Genomic DNA, 27,055 nt, shown 5'->3' on the forward strand with positions numbered 1-27,055 from the left:
ATTTCCCAGTACAAAAAATAATCTTAGACATTTAAAAGTTTTTTAAACATTTTTAACTAATTAGAAATAATTAGTGAAAATTTTTAAAAAATTCACTAATTATTTTTATTTTCACAAAAGAAAAAAAAACGCCATCTTTCAGCAGATAAAATTGGCAAACGAAATATTCCAGAATGGAAATCACGTGACTGACTGCTAACAAATTCCCCAACTTTATGGTGTATAAAATAATCTAAAATAATTTTATATATTTAAAAGAAACTTCCAAAATTTTCGATAATTAGAAATGATAATAAAGATGCCACCGAATAATTTTTTTCCTTCATAAAATAACGTTTTATTCTTTCTTATCTTACCAATGAGAACACACTTCCGTCTTATTCTGACGTATTTCCGGTTTAGAAAAATTCTTTTGTTCCATTTCTGATTTTTTTTTTTTTTTTTTGTTAACTATTACCTGTTTTTGTTTTCTTTTATGTACGAACAGTACAAAGGCAATAAAACACAGGCGAATAGACAGAGAAATTATTCCTCACTTCTGAGGTTTTTTTTTTTTTTTTTGTTTGCCACTGACTGCCATGTGTCATAGAATTCGTGATTATCAAACACGTCTTTGCTGCTGTTAGCTCTCTGCTGATTTAATCTCTCTCTCTCTCTCTCTCTCTCTCTCTCTCTCTCTCTCTCTCTCTCTCTCTCTCTCTCTCTAATTTTGGCTCTTCGCCAGATCTTTAAATTTTTCTCATCAATGAATTTGCAAAAAAAGAGAGAGAGAAAGAGACAGAGAGAGAGAGAGATTTTTGTGCGATTCGAAATTAAAGCTATTTTTAACTTGTGTATCCTTTCGTAATCTACTGACTTCATTTCTATGTAGTTTGCCGGATTTGTTTTCTTGTTTGCTTTCAATTTCTCCGTTAACTTTCTAATTACCCATCATGCAATTCTTGGTAATCGATCCCATCAAATTATACTTTTTCTTTGCTATGACTTTCGTTCTCAGTTTCTCCTGTTTTCTTTTTTTATCAAATCATATAATTTAATGCTTCTCCAAATATCTAAAAAAACTCAACCATATGCTCATTACAAGAGCATGTTCACATTGGTCCATATTGGAGGTATTATCAAACAGTTCGAGGACTGAACTTTGTGGTCACAAGATCCTGTTTCCCAAGATCCTTTAATCTTGGGAAACAAAACAAAATTACAGGGAGCTCAATCCGATAAATATGGTGGATAGGAGACCATAACGGAGGAGTGATTTGCAAGAAATCATGGAAATCGCTGAGTGTTATGATGCAAACTCCAATTCTCTGAACACTGAAAAACATTGCACCGAAATGCTCTTTCCGACCATTTTTTTTTCGAACAGCATTGCACAATTTCCATAGAATTGATTTATAGTATTTCTGGTTCCTGTTTGACCTATTCATAATGAAAAATGCTTTATGAGTCAAAAAATATAAGCATGATTTCACATTTTATCGAGATTGTCTTGCTTTTTGGGACCGTGAAGAAAAAGTAGGGTTCCACTAAAAGGACGGGATTTTATTTTTGGACTCTAGTCATACATCCACGATTTGCCACAAGTAATGACAGAAGATACAAAGTATAGATCGGCAGGAGTAGAAAGTTAACAAAGATCCTTATACGAGAGGACTCGTGCGCCCTCTGATACATCTTGTATTAAAATTGATTGGCACGTGCCATAAGAAATATCAGTTTCACTAGAAACTTCGCGGATAGTTAAACGTCGATCACTCCTGGTCAGATCATGAATACGACCGATTGAACCTTTGATTTTGAAATTTGAAGGGCAGCCAGAGTGAGAATCATTTTCGATGGACAAGCGACCCTCTTTAAATATTGCGAATTGTTAAAAATGTCTTCGAACGACACATAGCATCTTCTCCGCACTTTGCCTTAATTTTAAACAAAGTTTGAACCCAAAAAGTAAAATCACCCATTTTAAAATGCGAAGTCACCGAATATGGGATGAGTCACAACGACACTGCAATTTCAAGATACAAACTCAGTCTCCGAACTTTTTGATCACACCTTTTTTACTCTGGTTTTTCAAAAGGACCGTAGCATGACTGAACCATTGAAAAAAGACCCCTAAATACATTGAATCTTCTACTACTATATTTAGAAATTTGATACCATGACATCCATATAAACAGAAATACAAAAGAGATGCAAGTATCATCATATCTGAGTGACGTCAAGTTAGGATATTTGCCCTGAGAGGGCGCTGTACTCATTTTCTTATTCTAGTCTGCTTTTTGGGTGTAACGTAAGCTTAATGGGTGCGAAAAGCTCAGGAAAAAAGGTGGAAAAAAGTAGTTTCGGGGTCACTGCAAAAAATTCACTCTATCAACGTGACAATTCGATTTTTCTTCCCATTATTTTTCTCCATTTTCGCATGTTTTATCATTTCTGTACACGATTAATCAAACCCAGTTGCAGTGCAACTTCTCAACTAATGAGTCTACAAACAATTGCTCAGGGATATCCTGCGGTTGTGGTTGTGCCACCGAGTCTTAGAACGTAGGCGGACCAATGCGGTCACTGTAAGCTCCTTTGGAGAACGCAATAATGATATCATCGACTCCTCGCAAGTTCTTGGAAAATCAACACGTTTCGGAAAGACATTATCCGTGGACAAGAACAATGCTGAGCACACCGCACGAACTAAGGCAGATGGTAAAAGAGTCTGGGAGCAGATGCAAAGTTGTTCACACGCATAAAAATGTTCGAAGAAAATGGAATAGATGTGAGATTAAAAAAAAAAAAGTCTGAACTAAAACATGAGAGAGAGAGAGAGAAAGTCAGAAATAAATGGAGAAAGAAAAAAGAAATAAAGCGATGGAGAAATGAAAGACAAAGAGAGAGATGGGAAATAGAGAAAGAGACGAGAAATAGAAAAGAAAGGAAGAGAGGTAGAGAGAGAGAGAAGAATGTTGAGGGAACGGAGGGAAGAGACAAGACAGAGGAACAGAAATATAAAATGGAGAGATAGAGAGAGACGAGAAATAGAAAAGAAAGGGAGCGAGAGAAGACTGTGAGGGAAAGGGGGAAAAGAGACAGGAGAGAGGAACAGAAATATAAATTGGAGAGAGAGAGAGAGAGGAACGGAGGAAAGAGACAAGAGAGAGGAACAGAAATATAAAATGGAGAGATAGAGACAGACGAGAAATAGAAAAGAAAAGGAGCGAGAGAAGACTGTGAGGGAAAGGGGAAAAAGAGACAGGAGAGAGGAACAGAAATATAAATTGGAGAGAGAGAGAGAGCGAGAGATACAAGAAATAGAGAAAGGAACAGAGAGAAAGAGAGAGAGAGAGAGAGATACAAGAAATAGAGAAAGGAACAGAGAGAAAGAGAGAAATAGACGGGAAAGAGAGAAAGGGACGAGAAACAGAAAGGAGAGAAAGAGAGAGAGAGAGAGATACAAGAAATAGAGACAGGAACAGAGAGAAATAGACGGGAAAGAGAGAAAGAGATGAGAAACAGAAAGGAGAGAGAGAGAGAGCGAGAGATACAAGAAATAGAGAAAGGAACAGAGAGAAATAGACGGGAAAGAGAGAAAGGGACGAGAAACAGAAAGGAAAGAGAGAGAGAGAGAGAGAGAGAGAGAAGAATGTGAGGAAAAGAGACAGGGGAGAGGAACAGAAATATAAAATGGAGAGAGAGAGAGAAAGAGAGAGAGAGAGAGAGAGAAGAATGTGAGGAAAAGAGACAGGGGAGAGGAACAGAAATATAAAATGGAGAGAGAGAGAGAAAGAGAGAGAGAGAGGGATTTACAGAAAGAACGAAAAGAGAGACAGATAGACAGAGCAAGAAATATACAAAAAAAAATGAAAAGAAAGATATAAAGAGGAGAGAAAAAGAAAAATATAGACAGAAAGAGGAGAGAAAAAGAAAAATATAGATAGAAAGAGGGAAAAAATAGATATGTAAAGAGATTCACAGAAAGAGCGGAAGGAAGAAATAAAGATGGAAAGTAAGAGAAAGAACAGAACTATATAAATAGAGAGAGAAAAGAAATTAAGAGAGAAGAAATAAAATGAAAGAAATTAAGAGAGAAGAAATAAAATGAAAGAAAAAAAGCAAAATATGGAGAAAAGAACAGCACAAAAGGTAAAGAGAGAGGGGGGAGGGGGGAGAGCGAAAGAGGAGAGAGGAAAATACGGAAAGAGGACTGGGGCAAAAACAAGACAGTAGTAGATAGAGAGAGAGAGAAACAGAGGAATATGAAAAGAAAAGGGGGAAAGTAGAGAGGAGAGAGGGGAGAGTGGGGAGAAGGGTGAAAGATAGAGAGGGGAGAAGAGTAAAACATAGAGAGAGGAGGAGGAGATACAGAAGACAGGCGAGAGATAGAGAATAGTAGGAAATAGAGAGAGAGTTAGTAAATGTGGGATAAGTTGATAATTTCGCTGTAGTGGTGAATTTTCAGCTCCATCTGGTGTTGTAAATATATTGCGTAGTATTTGGTGTGCTACCTGAAAGAGATTTCTTGTTTGTTTACAAGTATTGTTAGCAAACTTATAGTTAACTGGGTTTGCGAATATAGCCCAAGGACGCCCTACCAAACCCGCCATTTCTCTTCTTACAAACGTTTGCTTTTTTGCTGCGATTGAAAAAGCATCAAAAATGGGAGGTGCACGAAAAAAAAAAACGAAAAAAAAAAAAAAGAAAAGAAAAAGACTATCCCCTCTCCTCACCCACCACGCTATATTGCGTCTTCTGATCGCTTCAGCTGAGGGTGTTCGCGTGGGATGCTCTTCAAACAATCACGATCATAGCCTGGATCCAGGGTGCTGCGAAAAGGTTCAGCCATCGACTTCCGGGAGCGTCTGCTGGCCCGAGCAGTATTCGGTGGAGTAGCGAAACAGCGCGCGCACACCGTCCCCAGGAAGTTAAAAAACAACATGGCGGCCAGGGAGCGCGAGTGATAGGACATGTGTATGTGTGGCGAAAGCGGACGCAAAGGGAAATCCGACACAGGCGATATGTCTCATCTCACCTTTCACGTCTCCAGATTAGTCTTGGCTGCCTGCGGCTGACGACAGAACCGCAATCGCCGAAGGCTTCGATACGAAACGGGGGGCGAAAAGCCTTCGCACCTGAAACAGACATGAACGCGGCGGCAGCGGCGGACGGATCACCCACACGCCGCAGAAGACGCTTAATATCCGGCTATGTGGACAGCCGAACTACCGTCAAGCAAGAGCCAGACGATGATATCAAGGTAAGAATTACGGTAAGCACCGCTTGCGTAAGGCAGGGGAGTTTTTAAGGCGACACAGCGCGAGCTTATACTTTGTTACAGTCGGTGCGAGTGTGCGGTGTGCGAGCGAAGTGGATGCTTCAAGTGGAGCACTTGCAAATGAGCCGTTTAAGTTTGCGTTGCGAAGATGAGACGTCCAGATCGAAAGGGTTATTGAGAAACGCGCAATAAATTGTTACGTCATCACGCTAAATTGCCAGTTTTTCAGAGAACCCCCCATCGACAGCCTAGTGGCTACGTCCTCGCAATAACTTCTCGTCTTTCCTACGATAAAATAAAAACAATCGTTTCGTGTGCGCTATTCTCTCCTTAGTTCTAGCAAAACAAGAACACAATACCACACACGAAACTGATTCTAGCGAGTTCTATTGTTCCCCCGAAATGATTGTTATATTATTAAAACACAATACTGTAGCTGTATTTAAAGAAATGATTGATTATTGACAAACGTGCATACAAAAGTTATTCCATAAAAGTTACGCAAAATTATTGTTTTAAGAAAACAATAGTTTCATTTCTAGCAAATCAAGGACACAATACCACACACGAAACTGATTCTAGGAAGTTCTACTGTTCCCTGAAATTGTTTTATAAAAACAATAGAGTAGTAAAAACTGCATTTAAAGAAGTGATTGATTATCGAGAAATATCATATATATAAAATTAATGCCATAAAATTCAATTGAAATTATTTTAAAAAACAATAGTAATGTCACTTAAAATAAGGATATAATACCACATATAAAAGTGATTGTTTTATATGTGTGGTTTCGCTAAATGATTGTTTTTATAAAACAATAGAATAGCATAAGATGAATTCCTTGAAATTCTACTGTTTCGTGAAAGTATTGTTTTAAAAAACAATAGTTATGTCACTTAAAATACCAAAAGTAAAAGTGAATTTAAAATGATTGTTTCGTAAAGTACGTATGGATTCGCCAAATGATTGTTTCATAATATATCTATAGTTTCGCCAAATTATTGTTTTTATAAAAACAATAGAATAGTATAAAACGAATTCGTTGAATTCTACTGTTTCGTGAAATTATTTTTTTAAAAAACAATAGTTGTGTCACGTAAAATAAGGATATAATATCACGCACGTAAAAGTGATTCTAAAATGATTGTTTCATAAAATATGTATGGTTTCGTCAAATTATTGTTTTTATAAAAAACAACAGAACAATATAAAATGAATTCCTTTAATTTCTAAGAAAACAATAGAAGTCGTATCAGTTTAAATTGTACCGTTTGAATGACTGCTTTATATAAAAAAAATAATAATTATAATCGGTTCACGAAACACTAGGATAATGAATTTATATTGTTTTACAGAATACTAGTTTCTATTAATATTAGGAAACAAATCTGGATGTAAACAAAGCCTAGATAGATAGATCGTTTTAAAGAAATAGTATAGATAGTAAGACTAAAATCTATATTAGCAGAGAGAGCTAAGATAGGGAAACAGGTAGAAAAACTTAAATAGGTAGGAAAAAATTGAATAGGTATAAGAAACTGAATTAGGTAGGAAACATTAAATAGGTAGAAAAACTTAATTGGGTAGGAAAAATAAAACATAGATAACTGCAATCACAACATGAAAGGCTAACCTATTATGTAAAGTTTCATATTATGCGTAATCCATTGGGCTTTGTACTGCAGCGCCATCTGTTGCGAAACTTTCAGTTCATTCCACTTTGGACAACGGTATATTTTACCGTATTTGTCGGCTTATAAGACGCACCCTAATTTTGGAACGGTAAATTTAAGAAAAAAAAAACTTTACAAAAAAATGTATTGTTAATAGAATGGAAATTTAAAATTCAATAAAAAATAAAACCCAAAAGGTATAGGATTATTACTCTTATTATTTTAGTATTATTCACCTTCAGATTCATTACTGACTTGATCATCATCGTCCTCTTTAAGCCCTAATCAATGGCGCCTGACATTTATGATGATAAAGAAAAAAGTGTGTCTTATAAGCCGACAAATACGGTAATTAATAAGCGAAAAAACGTTAATAAAATTCCTTTTCGTGGAGGATTTTTAAGCTTGTAGGTGTTTTGAAACTTTCTGGTAAACTCGACCTACATTCTATAGCGATGCATCTCTGGCTCTGTTTTCAATAGTTGACCTCCTACCACAAGAACTTGTAAGCAATGTTTATATTTGGGAAGAGTTACGTTTTACGGAAATATCAATCTCGTCCGTTGTTTCTCCGTCTTTAGTTCGATTGTGAAAAAGCGAATCGTCAGTATTTTTTATCAGTGTCCAGATGCGGGAGCAAATTACATTTGAAAGCATTCGTTATCCTCTTTTGTAATAAATGATCCAATGTCGTGCGGCGTTCGCTATTCAATAAGGTATACGTACATCAGTAATCCTGCTTTTTTTTTTTTTTTTTTGGCTATTTTGGACAGCCTACAACCGATTGATATTGGCTCTATTGATTAATGATTGCGTTTTAGTGTAACGTAATCGTACACAAAATTCTTAACAAGTTTTATAAGAATCGTTGTATATTAGAGATTGGAGAACTCGTATTCAAGGATGGTTTTGGTTAGAGGAAGAAAGAAAAGAGGAAAGAGACAGAGGAGGGGATCCATCGGGTTGGTCATGGATCTTCTAATGATGTTGGCCATCACGGTGATAAACTATGCTTGGAAAACAAAGTAGGCTTAAACTCGAAAGTTTAAAATACTGATGGAGCTGGTATTATGCTCACCCATTGTAGATTCGTTGATGGGACTGTTGGTGAATTGCCTCCCCCATGTGAAAGGCTTTAAGGGATTGTAAAATGTCCAGAGTACTAGAGGAGGTCACGTAGGTATGAACTGACTTGGTTAGGAATTGAGGTGGGACAACCACGTCCCAAAGAGAAAGAGAGATAGAGAGATAATAATGGAGAAAGAGAATGATAAAAAAAAATAGAGAAAATTAAAAATAATAAAAAAATAGAAAATGAAAAACAGAGAAAGAGAATAAGATAATAAGAAAGACAGTGAAAAAAAGGTAAAGTGAAATGTTAGTAAGATAGTGAAAAAGAAAGAGAGAAAGCGAGAGAATAAGAAAGAAACAATACGAGAAAAAGGAAGAATAATTAAGACAGAGAGATAGAAAATAAAAAAATATAGGCAATGGGGACAGAGAGAGAGAGAGAAAGAAAGAGAGAATAATGGAGAAAGAATAATAAAGAAAAAACAGAAACAATAAAACAAGAGAGAGAGAGAGAAGAGAAAGTATAAGGGATAGAGATGATAGAAAACAAGAAAATGTTAGAAAGAATACAGCATAGAGAGATGATGATGAAAAACAAGAGAGAGAGAGAGAGAGAGAGAGAGAGAGAGAGAGAGAGAGAGAGAGAGAGAGAACAGAGTGACAGAAAAAATAAGAATAAAAGAGAGAAAGAATAAAAGAAACGGTAAGAAAAAAAAAAGAATAATCAGGAAAGACAGGCACACAAACAGAAAATAAACAAGATCGATAGAGGAGGGGTGGGAGAGAGAGAGAGAGAGAGAGAGAGAGAGAGAGAGAGAGAGAGAATAACAGAAACAATAAGCAAGAAAGACAAAGAATAAAAAATATATAGAGAGAAGGAGAAACAGCAAGAGAGAGAGAGATAGAATAAGAAACAATAAGCAAAAAAGGCAAAGAACAAAAAAGATAGGGAGAATAAGAATGAAATAAAGAGAGAGACAGAGAGAATAGGCAAGAAAAACAATAAGAAAGGAAAGACAGAAAAATAGAGAATATATAAGATATGTAGAGGGGAGAGCGAATAAAAAGAAAAAGAAAACGAGAGAGAGAGAGAGAATAACAGAAAGATAGGTGGATAGACACAGAAACAGAGACAGAGTGAGAGTAAGGAAGTGTGTTACACAGAAAGAATAAAGATAAGAAGGATAGACAGAAAATGAGACAGAAAGCGAGAGAGAGAGAATAACCGTAAGCAGGGACAAGAACGAAAAAAAATAATAATAATAAAATAAAAAAGATGAGTTCAGAAGGCATAATAGAGCGAGAAGGGAGATAATAGTTGCTTAGTTGTTTCAGATTTTGCATGTAGGCAACTAAGGCCGTGAAGTATAACACATTTAATTCTACGCATTGTACAGTGTGTCTGCCTGTTCTAGAGTGGAATGAAAAACGCCCTCATCTTTGTCTAGAGATCGATTAGCTCAGTCAAATTTTGAAAGAGAGAAATTTCTTCTAGATGGGGCTCGAACCCGTGCCTTTTCAACGTAGCCCCGGCAGGACAGCGATGCAAACATTTTTCTAGCGGAGAGGGCCAAAGAGAACGAGAATGGGCGGCGGGGAGATGAAATACGATGCTATGGGAGAAATTAGGAGATGGAGAAAAAGAGAGACAGAAAAGGAGAAACAAAAGGGTGACGTCAAGCGATAGGAAGGTACGAAGAGATGCGGAAAACAGAGAGATGAAGGAAATTTCATCCATCTATCTGTTCCTATTAAGCAAGCGGTGACAGCTCACACATTGCAATGTTTCGGAACTTCCGTAGGGAGCACATTCCTCGGGTCCGAGATGACCCACATATGCGAAATCGAAGCGCGCCAGCTCCTCAGTGAACGCGCAACACTGAACAATGCAACGCGACGGCCCAATATTTACCGCGTGTTTGAATATACATCGCCGGTCATAAAAGTTGTCGCCGATTCCGAAAGAATTCGTCGCCTCACAGCATCCCCTTCAAAGACAACGCCCAAAACAGACTTCCAACAATCTTTTGTAAACTCGCGTACCAACCGAAACAAGGCCTCCGTTCCCTCACTTCTTGTTTACCCCCCTCTCCCCACCCCCTCACTTCCCTTGTCTTTAACTCCGACAGCTTTCGTGACTGCGTTTCTTTTCTTCCGAAGCTTTTCGCAAAATGTCGAGCATCTGACCCGTATTGATCGAATACGACGTGTAAGTTACTCGCGTTAGTTTCATCGGTGCACATGCGGTGCCGACTGTGTCATTTTCGGCTCATTCTTTATCATTATTGACTTTATTAGTCTCCCCCCTCGACGGGGGGGTTTACATGCAGACCGCTTGTGCCTATATAAACATCGCATCACCCGCCCTCTTCTTTTCTTTTGAAGAGCACAATGCTCCCCTGTTGTGTCTGTGTTTGTCCAGGGAGTTGTCTGCTTTGGTTACTCCCATGTGTGTGTGTGTGTGTGTGTGTGTGGGTAAATATTTATAGCTTTGGAAATGTATAGCAGTTTACAAACCGTTGGATTTTCCTGATAAGAACGCTGGTTGGAAGTTGGTGGAAGTGTGGATTTTAAAGAATGCCGTTAAGGGGTTGGGGGGGTTGGAGAACTTAGAGCGACTGCAGGTGTTTTGGCAAGAATTTCGCAGGACTTGTCGTAATGGGCATAAAATGTACTCAAGACGTTGTTGGCAAATAGGGCACGACGACCCTTTATCGTTCTAAGCACACACAAACACAGAAGAAAGTCATAGACAGAGAGAGAGAGATGGAGAGAGAGAAAATAGACAGACATACATAAGTGGAAAGTGAAATACACAGATAGACACAAGTGGAAAGTGAAATAGGCAGATAGGCAGAAGCAGAAAGTGAAACAGACAGACAGGCAGAAGTAGAAAGTGAAATAGACAGACAGGCAGACGACTAATATTAAATATGACATATAGGCAGGAGGATAATGTTATACATATAGGCAGAAGGCTAATGTCATATATACATATGGATAGAAGGCTAATATTAGATATATAGGCATAAGGGTATATTAGACATAGGCAGAAGGCTAATATTAGATGTATTAGACATATAGACAGAAAACTAATGTGAAATAGGCAGGCAAAATGCTAATGTTAAATGTAGGGGGAAGTGAAACAGAGAGACAGGCAGAAGGAGAAAATTATATGGAGATAGATAGATAGAAAGTACTGTATATAAAGATATGAAGACGCTAAATTATACGACTGGTGCATAGATATATAAAGAAAAGAAAAATAAAGTAGATAACATAGAGAAAGATAGGATGTGACATCAAAGATACATACATTCTTCTCTCTCTCTCTCTCTCTCTCTCTCTCTCTCTCTCTCTCTCTCTCTCTCTCTCTCTCTCTCCGTTATCTAGTCTATTTTCTCTTTCTATCATTCTATTTCTCTCTTTGTTATCTATTCTATTTTCTCTCTTTTTCTATTCTTAAACAAAGAGAGAAAATGAAGCGAAGTTGATAGAAAGATAAACTTAACAAGCAAAAGAAGAAAGTGAAATAGACGGAGGAAAAGATAAATGGACAGATGATAAAGATGGTGAACTATACGACCGATAGACAGAGAGGTAAAGGAGACCAGAAACCAGATAACAGAATGAGGAGCAGGCAGACGTGAATGGAAATGGAAAAGATAGATAGACACAGACAGAGGTGAAATGAACTCAACTGAAAGATTAAGTGAAATAGACAGAGAGGAAAAAAAAACAAAATTAATAGATGAGCAAAAAAGAAGGTAAAAATTAGATATACTGGTAGAATGAAAGAAAAGAATATAAATAGAGAAATGGGAAGAATTAGACGACTGATAAACAGATAGAGAAAAAAAAAGCTAAATAGAGAGAGAAACACAGACAGACAGGCAGACAGACAGAGGAGAACGATAATGTCAAAGATATGGACAGAGATGAAGAGATGCAGTTGAAAGAGAAAGAGAAACTGAAATAGACACAGGAAGAAAAAGATAAGTAGATAAATGAAACAAGATAAGTTGATGGACAAAAGAGGGCAGGGCCGGATTTACATATAAGCTAAACACGCTACAGCTTAGGGTCTTACATTACAAGGGGCCTCGCTCGATCTTAAAAAATCCTTTTTTAATATTGTCACAGGTGAACTGTAAGAGAGAAGGGCCTCACACATGTTATAGCTTAGGGCCACAACAAGTTTAAATCCGGCCCTGAAAGAGAGAAAGAAAATAAGACAGATTGACAGATAGAAAGAACATAAATAAAGAGATAAAAAGATGCTAAATTGAATGATTATACGGAATATTGAGAGAATATGTTAAAGACAAACAAAAATAGACAGAGATGGAGCGAAGTGGATAAAAAGAAAAACTAAATAGACTGAAGAGGAAATGAAATGGACAGAAGAACTAAAACAAGATAATTATATGAACAAAAGAGAGAGGGAGAAAATAAAACAGACCGGTTGATAGAAAAAAGATAAAAATAGAGAAATTTTCTAAATTATGACTGATAGAGAGATGGATGGAGCAGAAAATATATAAACAAGAGGAGAGAATGACAAAAATACTGACAGAAATGAAGCAGAGTAGATAGAAAGAGAAAGTAATTGGACTGAAGAAGAAATTAAAATAGGAATAAAAGACCAAAACAAACATATGAAAAGACACCAAATTAGATCATTGATGTTCAGATGCTAGACAAAGAAGAAAATAATCTGTAAAAGTGGCATCCTTAGTAGCTGTACCAAAGCTGTTGGAAAACAAAGTCAGGTGCCCAATTAACTGTCGAGAACCTCACCAAAAAAAGGATGTTCTTAAACAGAATTTTATTATTTTTGAAAATTTGAAAACTAAGTTGTGTTTGATGCCATATCCGCGAAAATTCATTGAAAAGTGGACTTTTATTCATAAACAGAGAGATGAGGAAAGGATTTAAAAAAGGTACTTGATCATTTAATATATCCTCTCTCTCTCTCTCTCTCTCTCTCTCTCTCTCTCTCTCTCTCTGCATTTCTCCCTTCCTCCTCCTCCTATTTCTTCCTCCCCCTCTCATCTCATTTTAACTCCAATCGAATTTCTTTTCAGCAACAAATAAAAAGCATCCAAAGCTAACGGAGCAAGTGGATGAAAGAGTTTTTCAAGTTGTAGGCAAGTTGATAAAGGCAGAAGTAATAAGTACAAAAGAAAGTAAAAGAAAACCCGAAGAGACCTTTTTTCACGTTCGGCATCCGATTCTAATAATTTTTCAGCTTTGCAGTTGGTTTTTCTCCCCTTTTATAAGCGGACCATTCCTTTTGTTTCTCAAAAAATTAAAAGAATAAAAGACCATAAAATTAATGGAATGGCTGAATCCTTGAAAGCTTGGGGAAGACGTCCAGCGTAAGGAAAATCTGCTATTTACTTTTTCTTAAAGATTTCTGAGATATGAGGAATTATTTTAAATAAGGAAAAACAGAATCGACACTGGACTTTCAAACGTCCAGTAGAAACGAAACTGAATTGGTTGGACTGAACAAATTCCAGTTCAGGCCAAGGCTACTAAAGTCACAAGGCGTTCATGTATTCTGTCTGCATATTTAACATGTTCTTTGGTCATTTTACCGGTTTGCTGGATGAAAAACCTAAATTTCCGAGAAACAAAACTATGGTCCTCGTAAAAGCATAAGAATAACTTGGATATCTCTGCCAATAGAAGTTTCCCAAATAGAGAACAAAGTTTTAATTAAATATAAAATTATAAGTTTTATTTCTAATTCGTTACTGAAGTACTAACTCAAACAGTTATCTATACACCCATCTTAAAGGACGTTAACTTAGGGATTTTTTCTTTATTAAAAAATATTTAGGATTTAAAAAAAAAATTTATTCAATTTTCTGCTGCGCCTTTGAACTATAGACATATAAGTTAATGCGGATTCTTTATCATCTGGTCAAAAAAAATCAAATTTAAGTGTATAGTAGGTTTTTTTCTTTGATAAGTCACCTTCGATGTAAAATAGATGCTCATAACTTTGGCAACAAAGTAAAGAATCTTTAGATTCATATTTCAAGTAGGCTTTCGTCGCCTTGGTAACAAAAAAAAATCATCTTTAGATGTATATTTCAAGTGCAATTAGGCTTTTTGTTGCTTTGGTAATAAAATTTAACAAAAAATCATCTTTAGGTGATTTCAAGTAGGCTTTCGTCGCCTTGGTAACAAAAAAAATCATCTTTAGATGTATATTTCAAGTACAATTAGGCTTTTCGTTGCTCTGGTAACAAAATGTAAAACAAAAAATCATCTTTGGTGTATATTTCAAGTAGGCTTTCGACACTTTGGCAACAAAATTCAAAATTTTTGTGTGTAATTTCAAGTCAGTTTTTCACTTTAGAAATAAAATTTTTAAAAATTATTTAACATATCAATATAAAAGTCTGAAAAACTATTCATAAAGAAGCCAAATGATCAGTTTTCGTCCGGGCTCTCAAAGATGGAGATCCCAATGGAAACTGTCCATGTATGACGTTTCCAGAATACAACTTAAGGTATGTGATCTTAAGTTTTATCTGAGATGTCAAGTGTTTAATGATTGAGAGTTCCGATTTCGATTGCTCCAAATAACCATCGACCGGTGAATTCTCGTTTAGGTAACTTCTAGCAATGCTGCTTCAATTGCCAGACTGTGTTGTGTTTCTCTAAGGAAGTGGGGGGGATTTGGTCGTGGGTCACTCCTCCATCGTGTAATCTCCAAATTACCGCAGACTGCTTGGCTGTGGAGACCTATTTCTCGCGCGGAGTTCAAGCACAAATTTCACCTCAATTAATTAAAGCCTCATCCTTGTGCCTTTCAGGGTGATTGGAGCTAATGAGATTTTGAAGCTAATAAGGTGTTTCAGGAAGGAGACGCAAAATTCGCCTGAAGTTACTCCACGTGGTAGACCTCTTAAGATTGAGAGATTCTTAAATGTGACCTTAGGTTAGAATTCGAGATCCATCAGTTTCGTAAGTAAAGTGAAATTAAAAAATAAAGGATAAAAATTTGTTCCAAGAATCTATCGCATTCTTTTCGAAAATAGATTTTAATTTTTAATTAATTTAATGTTCATTAATATGGTAAGTTTCGTGATTCACGACGGTGAACAAATCAACGGTTGGGAAATATATATAAATAATATGTAGATAAATCAAAAATAAATCAATCAGAGAAATTTTATAAAAACGTCTAGAAAAGTCCTTTTCAAATGTCTACCGTGTTGGCATACACGCATTTTTTTAAGATCAAGACGGATAAATCTGAAGAAGAGGATTCAATAAACATTTCAAAGGAATATGATCAAGTCTGGCATAAAAGCCATCTAAATGAATGTTAATCTTATGATCTATCTTCTGATATTTAGTATAGTTTCTTCTCTGTCTTCAAACTTCTGAACAAACGGTAAATTAGCTCAAAGTTCTTTCGTTTTGGAAATCCATCCATAAATTTGCTGATGATGGTAACAACCACAAATAAATCAAAAACTTTATATTATGACAAAAGCTTAGTGAAAAATTAACCTTGACGTGTCTGTTTCTTAATAAGGCTATGAGGCGATGGCATATTGTGTGAAGACATATGTCGTTGTCCATTAAAAGAATTTCGTCTTGACACCTTACAGGTCAGCTTCGTCCTGCCTCCATTCTGGCTGTTGCTCTCTAACCCACAAACCCAAATAGCGTCTTTGTAATGTTTTAACAATGACAGCTGTCATGAATATCTTAAAAAATGCGAAATACAAAGGTTTGGCATTTTCTACAGTATTATCTGGTCTGCACATTGTATGGTCGTGAGATATTTTCTATAATCTCCGTCCTCCCCACATCGGGTGAAAATGACCTGAGTTCGAATCCCGTCAATGACGTGAGGAATTTTTATGGGCCTTTTTCACAACGTGGCTGAGTTAGTCGGTCTCAGGCGAGAGTAGAATGGCTTTTTTCCCAGGAAACTCGGGTGCTTCATCCAGCAAACAGCACATCGACCACAGAACACACAATTTACAGACATATTATATACGGTGCCATATGGTCTGAGTTGCTGATGTGCTTAAAACCCTACAACAACAATACCTTGTTTACAGACAAAACAGACCGTGTTTTTTTGTTTTTTTTTTAATGAAAAATATTTGGTTCTGTTTTTATTGGTGTTTAATAACGGACCCACGTTTTGGTGTTTATTCCACCGCTTTTGAACATTACTATATTTCAGAGGGATCGGGTTTGGCATCAGGCCTTCCAAAATTTTCCATTCTATGGCCTGCCGTTTGCGACTGGGTGGCTAGTTTCCTCTCTACCTTATGACTTCTGAACAAATCCTACGCAGGCAAATGGCCACACAGTTCTCGAACACAACTATTCGAATTAGCACCACCGGTCCGTTGGATACTGACTCCCAGTGCAGAGGGGGGAAGTGGGACTGAGGAGATTGTTAACTTTAGTCCTATTTCATTTCAATAAAAAGCAATCTCTTGCCTCAATGTTTATTTTTAATTATTTTTAGATTTCTAAACAACGAATACAACTCTCTGCTTGAGTTAGCCTCAATCTCCAACCTGCCTTACATAAGCATATCAAAAATAGCGACTTCTCTGCATCCAAATAAGTAGGCTTTCTCTCTCTTTCACTTTCCACGTTACTATGCATCTGTAAACTTTGTGCAAATCGTAAATACACCCCACTATGGAATACTGTTTCTACATGAGGGAGGATTCTCCCAAATCTATCTAAAAACCCCATTCAAAACAGAGCAGTGAGGTTAATTAACATACCACTCTCACAAACTCAGTCCAGTCCCTATCGCACTGACTTCCATTTTCTTTTACAACAAATACAAACACGTGTTAACTATCCGGCATCTATTCCACTTACTGTTCAACGCCAAACTCATAGAGCAACCTTCCTCCTTGGATATTTTCTGAAACTTATAACCTATAAAAATTCAAGTCTACAGTAAAATTCCTTCTAGCCCCTCAACCCATTACACACTACTGGATTCCCATCCTACATATTGCTGCCAGTCCTAGTGTAGTAGTTATAATTCATCTCTCACAAATTCCATTTACTCCAAACTCCTCCCACTAAACATGAATGGACTTAGAACCCTAATTTTCTAAAATACACTTACTATCCAATCATCAAAACAAATCTGCAATTAATTAAGTTATTAGGATATACAATGAAGCAGCGGGCTAGAAATTCCGTTCATGGACCTGAGTTTGGAGCGCATAGTATTTAATTGGTCCAATTTCATCTAACTATTTTTTCCGGTCCACTTTAAGATAAAAGGTTAGCGACCGCTGCTAGAGATCGCACATTTTGTGCATTATAATTTCTTGCGTTCATTCAATCAGCTTCTACGTTCACACAGGAAACATTTGCATCTTGTACCCTTTCTCCTCATGAACAACAACGCATAACCCCTTGAGTTCAATAATCAGCCTACGAGATTTTCTGATGCTTTACGATCTAAATTTCGATTTTATCTTGGCTTATGTTCTATTTTCATGCGTGGTTGAGTGGTTGACACTTCGAGGGGTAGTACCCTTTTATTTCAAGCCGGTATTAAGAAACATCGGGGCACTCACACAGGTAGGTGGCCTGAATACAATCGCATAGACCTTTTCTAAAAGTTGGGGTTGGTCTTTGTCCAGTTCTCTTTCGAACGTATACAGTAAAGCCAGTCAAATCTAATTACTTCAGCTTCCCGGGTGGTAATATCATGAACTGGCGTACTAAAATAATAAATAATCACCTATTGTACTACTCCTGCTTCAAGTTGAATAGATTATTCATTGAATTAAAAACATTTATATAAGTTTTTAACTCAAGGAGGAAGATCATTTTTATGTAACCACCAAATACTGTATTATATCGACAACGGAAATCAAAACTAATTATTTAAACATATTTATTTAGGAAAAGCTATAAAACTAGAAGTTCTGACATAAGTTTGTAGGCCTTTTATAAAAGATTAGCATTTTCTTAATCTACCCTTAGTTTTGATTGCCACCTGCGTCTGGCATGGAGAGTAGCGGATTGATTCTTGTTGTTGGGTGGTTTTTAGGAGCATTTCTCCAGAAAAAAAAAGTTTCCGGGAGAAAAAAACATGTTACCCTCACCTGAGATCGACTAACTCAACCACGTTGTGAAAAAGGCCCATAAAAATTGCCCACGTCATCGACAGGATTCGAACTCAAGTCTTTTCCACCCGGTGTGGGGAGGACGATGATCCTAACTGTACTACCCACGAGGGATATTCCTGTTATAATCATTGAATAGTTCCAGAAATGAACAATAGTTTCTTGCAGCGCTACGTTGATGACTTCTTTGCAGAAGTTTTCTGTCCCATAAAGTACCCGTAGTTTTCTATGGGGTTTAAATCAGCTATTTCCTTGCCATGATGATATTGGACATGGGAGTTTCGCATTCACTTAAAGATAATATAGTCGAGTATTTGATATAAATTAATCATTAGTTATCCAATCACAGGCGGAAGAAGTAGGATTCCCGCGTGAGTTATCCGAGTTTCAGCCCACACATCTTACAAATAGGCCCACGAACACATACTTGCCCAAACAACACACAATGGTGCAATATGGTCTGTCATTGATGAGCTTAAAACTCAACGTTAAGAATTCTTGAAGCAGAAGACTGGTTACGTTACAGCCAACCCCTTTTGGAAATCACTGCCGGGTGCAAAAATATGTAACTCGAACCGGTCACATGGTATGTGGCTCTCGCAGGTAGCAAGTGGATATAATCACTATCCTCCCAAAACCAGGTGGAAAATTAGGTACGAATTCCATTAATTACGCGAGGAATTTTTATGAACTTCTTTTCGCAACGCATCTGGGGTCTCAGGGAATTGTTGCATTGTTTTTTCTTCAGAAACGCAAATTTTTCGTCCAGCAAACAGGCAAATCGACCACAGAATACACGCAATTTCCAGACAATACACTGTCGCCTCATGGCATTAATTGCTTTGGCGCTTAACGCTCATGTAACCCAACACCTAATCCGACACAGGTGAAGAATACACTACGGTAGCATGAACTGGAAAGGAGAATACATGCACAAACTTCTGTCCAATCCAGGAATTGAGGGCAGTTTTGTTCCATGAATAATCCAATATTCGTCGTGTCATTTTTGAAAGCTTTTTTGACTCCATGCCACCTCGTATAAGAGCACTAATTCAGGCGAATAGCGATCCAACACGCTAATAGCTCGTGGTCCTAATAAAGTGACAAGGCAATGTATGTAGACGACACAAGAATAATTGCACTTTTCTTCCTCAGAAAAACTGACGGCACGTGCTAGGGATTGACGCCTTCATACGCTGGGTGATGCAATAGCAGCTAATATCACAGGATGATGCAATGGTGCCTTCAGATGACGTAATTTCACCTGTGGAAGCAGATACTAAAGAAATGATAAAGTTGAAGGAGGTAATGCAATTTTTGTGACAGCTACTGTACTTATCGGACTAAACCTTCCACATCGGTCACGTTAATTGAACAGACAAAAACTATATATAATTATCTCCTAAAGACCCTAACGAACTCAATTAAATTCTCCTGGAACGTAACTGTAATTTTAAAAATAAACAAAAATAAAAAATTACGCCATATTCGTTCTTAAGGCTATGGTAAACTAAGGACACTTTTTTTCCGCTTTTTTTTTCCCTTTAATGCCATGGGAATTAACCATCTGTTGCCGAAAGAACAAAGTAAATGATTGAGGATCTTTACTATCAACGTACATCATAGTGACATCAATGTTTTTTTTTCCCTTTGATATATGACTAATGATCTGTATTTGGATGACTGTGGGCTAACTTGGAGAGGTGACATGGCTTACCTATTAGGAAAAAAAGAGGCGCATGGGCAGAAGAAGAAGTAATTTTGTAGTACTTTATGATTTTTAATATATAAATATCGTTAAGATTAATTATATTTCTTATGCAGTAATAATCCTTAAAAAATTTTCAATATTTACTCTTTATAAGGCGAATTTTTATGCACACAGTTTACCAACACAGAAATTGTTTGTTGGTTGGTTACAACTACAACGAATTGCCCTATTTACATCAACAAAAGTTAATCAATCTGAATGGAAGTTGCGCCTGTTATTTTTATATTAATGTACTTTTATCTAGTTGAGAAACAAATGAAATTTATCCCAGATATTTCAAAGCGTTTCAGAATTATAAAATAGCTAATACTATTGAGCCTTCTTGAAATTATATAAAGTTCAGAGGACTGCTTGTCCTTGTCTTTCTTTTTCTCCACAACGAGTTGCCTTAATATTGCGCTATTTTTAAACAAATCTTTTAAGTGAATGGCAGATTATTTTGGCGATTCCATTTGTTTCATATCATATTGCTTTCAAACAAATGACACAGCCCAAAAGTTAATCTGCCATTTACTTTTAAAAAAATTGACTTGAAAGTAGTGCAATACCAGGGAAACGCGCTCTATTTCAGAGCATTGTCTCTTATTTATTTTTCTTTCATGTCTCCAAGTTTTTTTTTTTTTTTTTATACCTTTTGGCAATTGCAATACCAGGGCAACTCTCTGTGAAGGAAAAGTTTGTTCTTCTATGAACGATAAGAACTCCTTATAATTAAATAAATGATTTACCTCTTTTTTAAATACTGTTTAGAAGATCTGATTATTTTTATAGTATTAAAGGAATTAAAAGTTAAAAATCAACTTCTTTTTCATTCCCCTTATTTTGTCGGTCCCCAGAAAAACGCAGATAAGGTGTTTTACTGTACATGTCCCCGGGGAGGGGGTCACTATCCTCGATTTGTCCATGAATACACCCTTAACTGATTGTAGTGCGACCCTAATTCTTCACCCTTTGGGTCATGCTCGCAAGCAAAAATTTATGATATAATTTCTCAACATGCAAGGGGAAAAAAAAAAAAAAAAAACCGTATCCAGTTAACGGCTGAAGGCTAAGCTAGCACTTAATTAGCTGTGTCGAGAACCCACCCCATTTTCCTTTATGTTAACGTGTGGCAACTGTAATAGGGGAGTTCGTGGAACTATAGGTTTGAATGAACTTGGCGTGCTTAAGTGTTCTACAAAAGAAAGAATAAAAAAAAAAAATCAACAATGGCTTGATCACGTGACTGCATCCCATTTCTCCTGGGGACATCCAAAGAAAAATTCTATCATCCATAACAATGTGGGATACGGAGGTTAATATTAATCGAATTAAATTTTAAAAAACGTAATTAGAAGTAACTTGAAAAACTAATCGGATCTGAAAGGCAACGCAGATATGTTTACCAAGCACTTGACCGCTGTAACAGTTTTAGAAAGGTATCTGAAACATCTAGTAACTCGCTCCATATAACTCCTCGGCCTCCCACACATCTTACAATCTATAAACATTTCAGAGAACGTCTTAGGCGAACACAGGAGCATTACGCTGAGCATGTGACTCACGGGCAATTTCTTTACGTGGGGGTGTTCCCAAGAGAGGCGAAATTTGGCATTGAAGGAGAAAGCTGGAACACTTCAGGAAGTTATCTTATAGTAATTAGTTGGTGAGCTTCGGGAGTTCCTCTTACCTGTGTCAATAACTGCGAAAGAATTAACAAAATAAAACAATTTACGTATTTATACGTGGGTATTTTTAACAACGAACTGACAAAATACCTGCCTATAAACATGACTCAAATATAAGAATATGTAGATGACTTCAGCTTTCATATGCTTGAATAAAAAGACGAATAAAAAGCAAGATCTAATCAACATTAATAAAGGACATTACGTGGGGGATTAAGAAATAATTTGAATTAAGTGACCCTTGGCCCACGTGTTTGGTTATCCATTTTAGCTTTATTGAAACATTCTAGAAGGTGCAAAGATCCAGTGCCATCAATTTACTAAAATATTATAAACAACGTTTCAGGTCCTTCATGTATCTCTTCTTCAGAACTAATTGGAGAGTTAAAATTAAAAATATATATATACTTGTTAATATATTTTTTATTTTCATAATAATAAATCAAATTTTTAGTTATTTGAAATTGTTTAAAATTTCTGTAAAATATCTAAATTACAAAGAGATCAGAATGTATCTTTATTGTATAAAGTTTTTTAATTAGGATATATGCATATTGGTTACTTAACGATGTACATTAACAAATGTAATTTTCTTAACTTTAGCTCTACCCCATTTAACCCGAAGAAAGATTACTTAGAGTACCTGAAACGTAGCCTATAAAGTTTTAGCAAATTGTGAGAAGGACTTTGTACCTACTCACAATTTACTAAAATATTAAAATCTAATTTTAAAAATATACATAATGAAAGTATGTTACAAATTAACTTTCTTGACTTTGGTGGTAGGAGAAAAGAGATCACAAGGGCAGAAGTGAGCTCATATGGACTAGGGAATTAGGAGATGGAGGATGGAGATTACAGAAGTGATCTAGATCAGTTCAGATAGCGGTATGTTCTGGAGAAGTCGTTAGAAAAAAGTATAAAAATATTTACAATATCAAGCATCTTTGTATCAAACTCCAAGAAGTATATTTTAGAATAGACTACACTTCGAAATAAATAAATTAGTATTTTCTTTTTTAACTAGCTTTCTATGTTGTCCAACCAGAATACATTCAACAGTTGTATATAAAGTACTTAAAAATCGTTTTAAATCTTTAACGCTTAGATAATAAACTGACTGACATTCATTTCTCGGTATTTTGGCCTTTTTTTTCCTTTTGCTACCTATTTCCACAGTCTTCTACATCGTTCAACAAATCATATTTTACCAGCATTAAAAATCACACATCCTTTTAAGACGTTCGCTGCTTTTCTCCCCAAATAAAAGTATTCAACCGAAGTTCTGAACTGCAGTAATCTTTTAGGGGAAAAATCTGATTTCATTATGATTTTTTTCTTGCATTTTAATTTCGTACCAAACCCTAACACCCTAAGAAAAGAAAGAAAAATAAAAGTAAGCAAATAAAATTACTGGAAATGGTTTTTTTAGGAGGAGAAATAGCTTGTTTCCTGGCACTTCGTTATTGCGAATCTTGTAATAAAGGCAGCAGGGAGATTCCCACTCTAATGGCCTTCTTTTGTGCATCAGAAACATCATTTTGATGATTTTCATATTGCGACTATTGTACACTGTCTGGTTTGACTATCAGAAGAGGAAGGTAGCAACAGAAAAATAAACTTACTTATCCGGAGAAATTTAGCTGCGAGAAACGTTTTTAGCAAATGCATCAAGAGCAAATCGATTGCTCAAAAATTTCGTTTTGTTGGCTTCGCTCTTTCCCCCTTCCTTATTTTATTTTATTTTTGTAAAACGTTGCGTGTAAAATGTATTTCTTTTATTTAAAAAAACAACTAACCAACTCAGAAACAGTATTAATATTAAAATTATGCTTATTTTTAAGGCAAAAAAGTATATCTTTGAGATAAAGTTACAATATCGCTTTGGTTGCTAAGGAAAATTGCCATAGTAACAATACTGTTTCTGTTGCTAAGGGAAAAAGATTGTCACCTTCCTTAGCAACCTTAGAAATTTTCTTTTTAAAATGGATATTAGTATAAATAATTATTAATAGTTATTAAAAAATTAGTAGTAATCGATAATTAAATAAATAAATTTAAAAACTCCAAAATTAAATAGAATTTTTTGAATTACTTTGCGATTTTATAATTTTTGCACATAATTAAAAATTTGACTCAGTAATAATTTTCATATTTTTATGAATTATGATACTTAATATCAATATTTCTTTTTTAAGAAAAAAATTCTCATTTGTATTTTATCCACACCGTAATCTGTGTTTTTTAGTATGTACAGTGTTAATAGAAAGAACGGGCAGTATCGAAAGAGTAGGAACGGCTCTGGGATTCGAAACCCGTGTTTAAAATAACGATTTTAGGCTAAGGGCAATTATGTCTGCCAGGCCAGCCATCGCTATTCGCAGAATCTTTTACATATAAAAATTAATAAAAATAATAGCATATTTGATATTAATACACGAACAAGAACGTTAGGTAAAACTATAAACTTAAAACCCCACATTCTCAAAACATAAAATGCAATCCTTTATGTATTAATCTAGAAACAAGAAGATCAATGGGGGCAGTGTAATACACTGACCCATTTTCGTCTTGCTTCGAGTCGGCCCTAAGAAAGCAAGAAGGGCACGGTCTCATCAAGAAGCCTACAGAATCAAAAACAACACATCTACTAGTCAATAACTTCAATAATATTGAGTCAGTCTGGTATGACGTTGGAGGGAAAAATTAGAGTAGGAGTATGTTATAGGACAGATAACAGTGATGAGTATAACGAAATATTACAGTATAAGATACACCGATCAGCCAAAACATTATGACCACCTACCTAATATGATGTTGGTCCTCCACATGCAGCCAAAACAGCTCGTACACGAGGCATGGACGCTACAAGATTTCTAAATGTGTCTTGTGGTATCTGGTAAAAAAAAAAAAAGTAAAGTGCAGCCATTATCAACCCACTACAGGATGAAAGCCTCCTCAACAATTCATGCTGAGGAAAATGGACCATAATCTGCCACGCTGATCCAGTGCGGGTTGGCAGATCGACCGTATTCAGCAGTCAGAGGCTTGAACCCCGGTCTACTCAAAGAGCGTGTGCTACTGCACTCCCGCTCCTGCCCACTCGGCTACAGAGGCCTTGGTACCAACACGTAATCTGGTACCAACACGTAACTAGCAGAAGCCTTTAACTCCTGTAAGGTCCAGGTTGAGACGCCGCAGATCGGAGTTGCTGTTCCAACACAAACCACAGATGCTCCCATCTGTGGTTCGTGTTGAATTTGGATTTGGAATCTGAATTTGGAGGATAGGGCAATACCTGGAAGTCTTCCTCATGTTCCGCGAACCAGTCTCGAACAATCCGAGCGGTGTGGCATTGCGCATTATCCTACTGCCGCCAGAAGGGAAGACCGTTGCCATGAAAGGGTGTACCTGGTCAGCAATTAAGTTTAGGTAAAGTGTAAAGTGTGTTTAGGGTCAAACGGCACCAAGGGTTTCCCCCATCTCTGCGTAGTATACATTGTGGGTGTGAAACAGAACACTGTCAATGCCAGAGGTTTAAAAGTGTATGGATTTTGTATATGTGTAGTGTCGTGTACCGTTGTTCATCTGGTCATTTAGCCGTTGGACCCCTATTGGGGCCCACCATTGCCCACACTGATGTTTATGTACAAAGTACAAAGTGTGTTGAGGATTAAACGGCACCAGGAATTTCTCCCATCTCAGCGAGTGTTCGCTGTATCGAGGGACAGTACTCTGTCAAGGCCAGGGATTTAAAAGTGTGTGGATCATGTGTTGTGTAGTATGTTGTGCCCATTGTTCTTTTGGCCTATAGGCCGTCGGGCCCCTGATGGGACCCGACGTTGTCCGTACTATGCCAGTGAGGAGGCTGGCTAGGTGTACCTTGTAATTTATTATACTCTGGCAGGTCCCGCCGCCTAATTTCCTGGGATTTCAGCGGCATTGTCCTAAAAAAAATATATATATATATATAATTTCGGTGGTATTATTGCAAGATCGCTATTAAGAGACAGTATGTGCGGTTTGTTTGCTGAAATGACCATAGGGTTGTACGCTAAGATGACAAGTTCTAGAGGCTAAGATGACAAGTCCTAGAGGGGTGGGCAATACAATAATTTTGGTGTTAATTTAAATTTGGATGAGTGAGGCTTTCGCAGTGTATAGTCAAGAGAAGGGTAGGGAGACTGAAGGCTGGGAGAAGAAAGAGAAGTAAGGGGCCGATAGGGTAGATGGCCCTTGCAGTCAGTGGGGCATGCCCATGCCTTACCAGAGGGAAAGAGGGGGTGGCATAGTGTGCATAGTGTTAGGGTCAGGTGCCACCTGTGATTTCTCACATCTGCGCTAAGAGGGGGTGGCAGGAGGAGGAGAAGACAGCAAGCTGTCTCCCCTCCCACCAAGGAATAGGAGTGAAAGCAGGCTGGTCAAGGTTACCAGCCCAGATCGCCATATGGCTAGGTGACAGCAATGTACTGCAGTCATTTCTCTGAGTCCTCACATGGGAGTCTTGTTGTCTTGATCAGGTTGTCAAATGCGTGTGCTGGATGACGTTGTCTAATCGGGTTGTGACAGTGTGATTTTTTTTTTTTTTTTTTTAGTTGATCACATCCAGGGCAGGTGCAGTTATCTTATCCATGTCATGTTCATGTGTTGAATGAGATTGTCACGTCAGGTGAATACAGCTGTGGGTTGTCATAGACATTGTCACTTCAGGCAGACTCAGTTGTGATGTTTAATTCCATGTTTGTTTCACCCTGGTCATGTCCAGTTCATCATCTGGGTAGGTTTCCGTGGTTGTGTAGACTTTCTGCTGGCCTGCACGGCATAGTTGTTTACTGCAGTGGCTGAGGCTGTGGGAGCGTCCTTCTTCTTGTGAAGAGGTCCTGAGCCAGCTGCGCGAACGCCTTGTATATGTCGACTTCAGTCATGGCGAGGTCTTCTTGATTACGGAGGTTAAGATGTGTACTATGATGAACCTGCAATAGAAGTCCTCATATAGTGGGCAACTGTACATTAGGTGCTCCCACGTTTCACGTTCACCACAGAGGCCAAACGGCGTATCACTCAGTCCAAATCCTTGTATTTTATCTACAATGGCCCTGCATCCCGTCAGCAGGTAGGTGGTGTAGAGTCCTGGTGAGAGTCACGTTGGATAATCCGGATATACCAGCCGTATGTTGGGTAGAAATTTTCTAGTTAAAATTCTCTTGGCAGGCCCGCTGGGAGACCTCCACCTTTGCTGGAGGTCTTCCAGCGGGCCTGCCAAGTTTGTTGAAGGTAAGCGGAGAGACGGTTCCTTTCTACTTTGGGATCATTTGACAGATAGATCTATGGTGTAGTCGAGACATGTTTCCGTTCTGCCTTTGGTCAGTTGATAGAGTAGCCCATGCTTAACAATCTTCAGGTCCAGAGGGAGGGATCCCGTTAGGGCCTGGAGTGCGTGGGTACTTACAGTGTT

The 27,055-nt window shown here is 37.1% G+C and overlaps 1 protein-coding gene across 3 annotated transcripts in view; it reads left to right on the forward strand.

Annotated features, from left to right (window-relative positions):
• Positions 1–4,895: 4,895 nt before the first annotated feature.
• Sobp (Sine oculis-binding protein) overlaps positions 4,896–27,055 on the forward strand; it is a 190,448-nt gene continuing 168,288 nt past the window's right edge. For 2 of the 3 annotated variants that reach the window (XM_090379726.1, XM_090379728.1), the window contains exon 1: positions 4,896–5,245. In XM_090379726.1, coding sequence (XP_090235852.1) covers positions 5,132–5,245 — 114 coding nt within the window. In that variant the 5' untranslated portion in view covers positions 4,896–5,131. Of the gene's footprint in view, positions 5,258–27,055 lie in introns of all 3 variants that reach the window. The other variant, XM_090379727.1, reaches the window with a different exon arrangement.

Source organism: Mastigoproctus giganteus, chromosome 8 (genome assembly GCF_048544385.1).
Source record: "Mastigoproctus giganteus isolate SK-2022 chromosome 8, ASM4854438v1, whole genome shotgun sequence".
NCBI lineage: Eukaryota > Metazoa > Arthropoda > Arachnida > Uropygi > Thelyphonidae > Mastigoproctus > Mastigoproctus giganteus.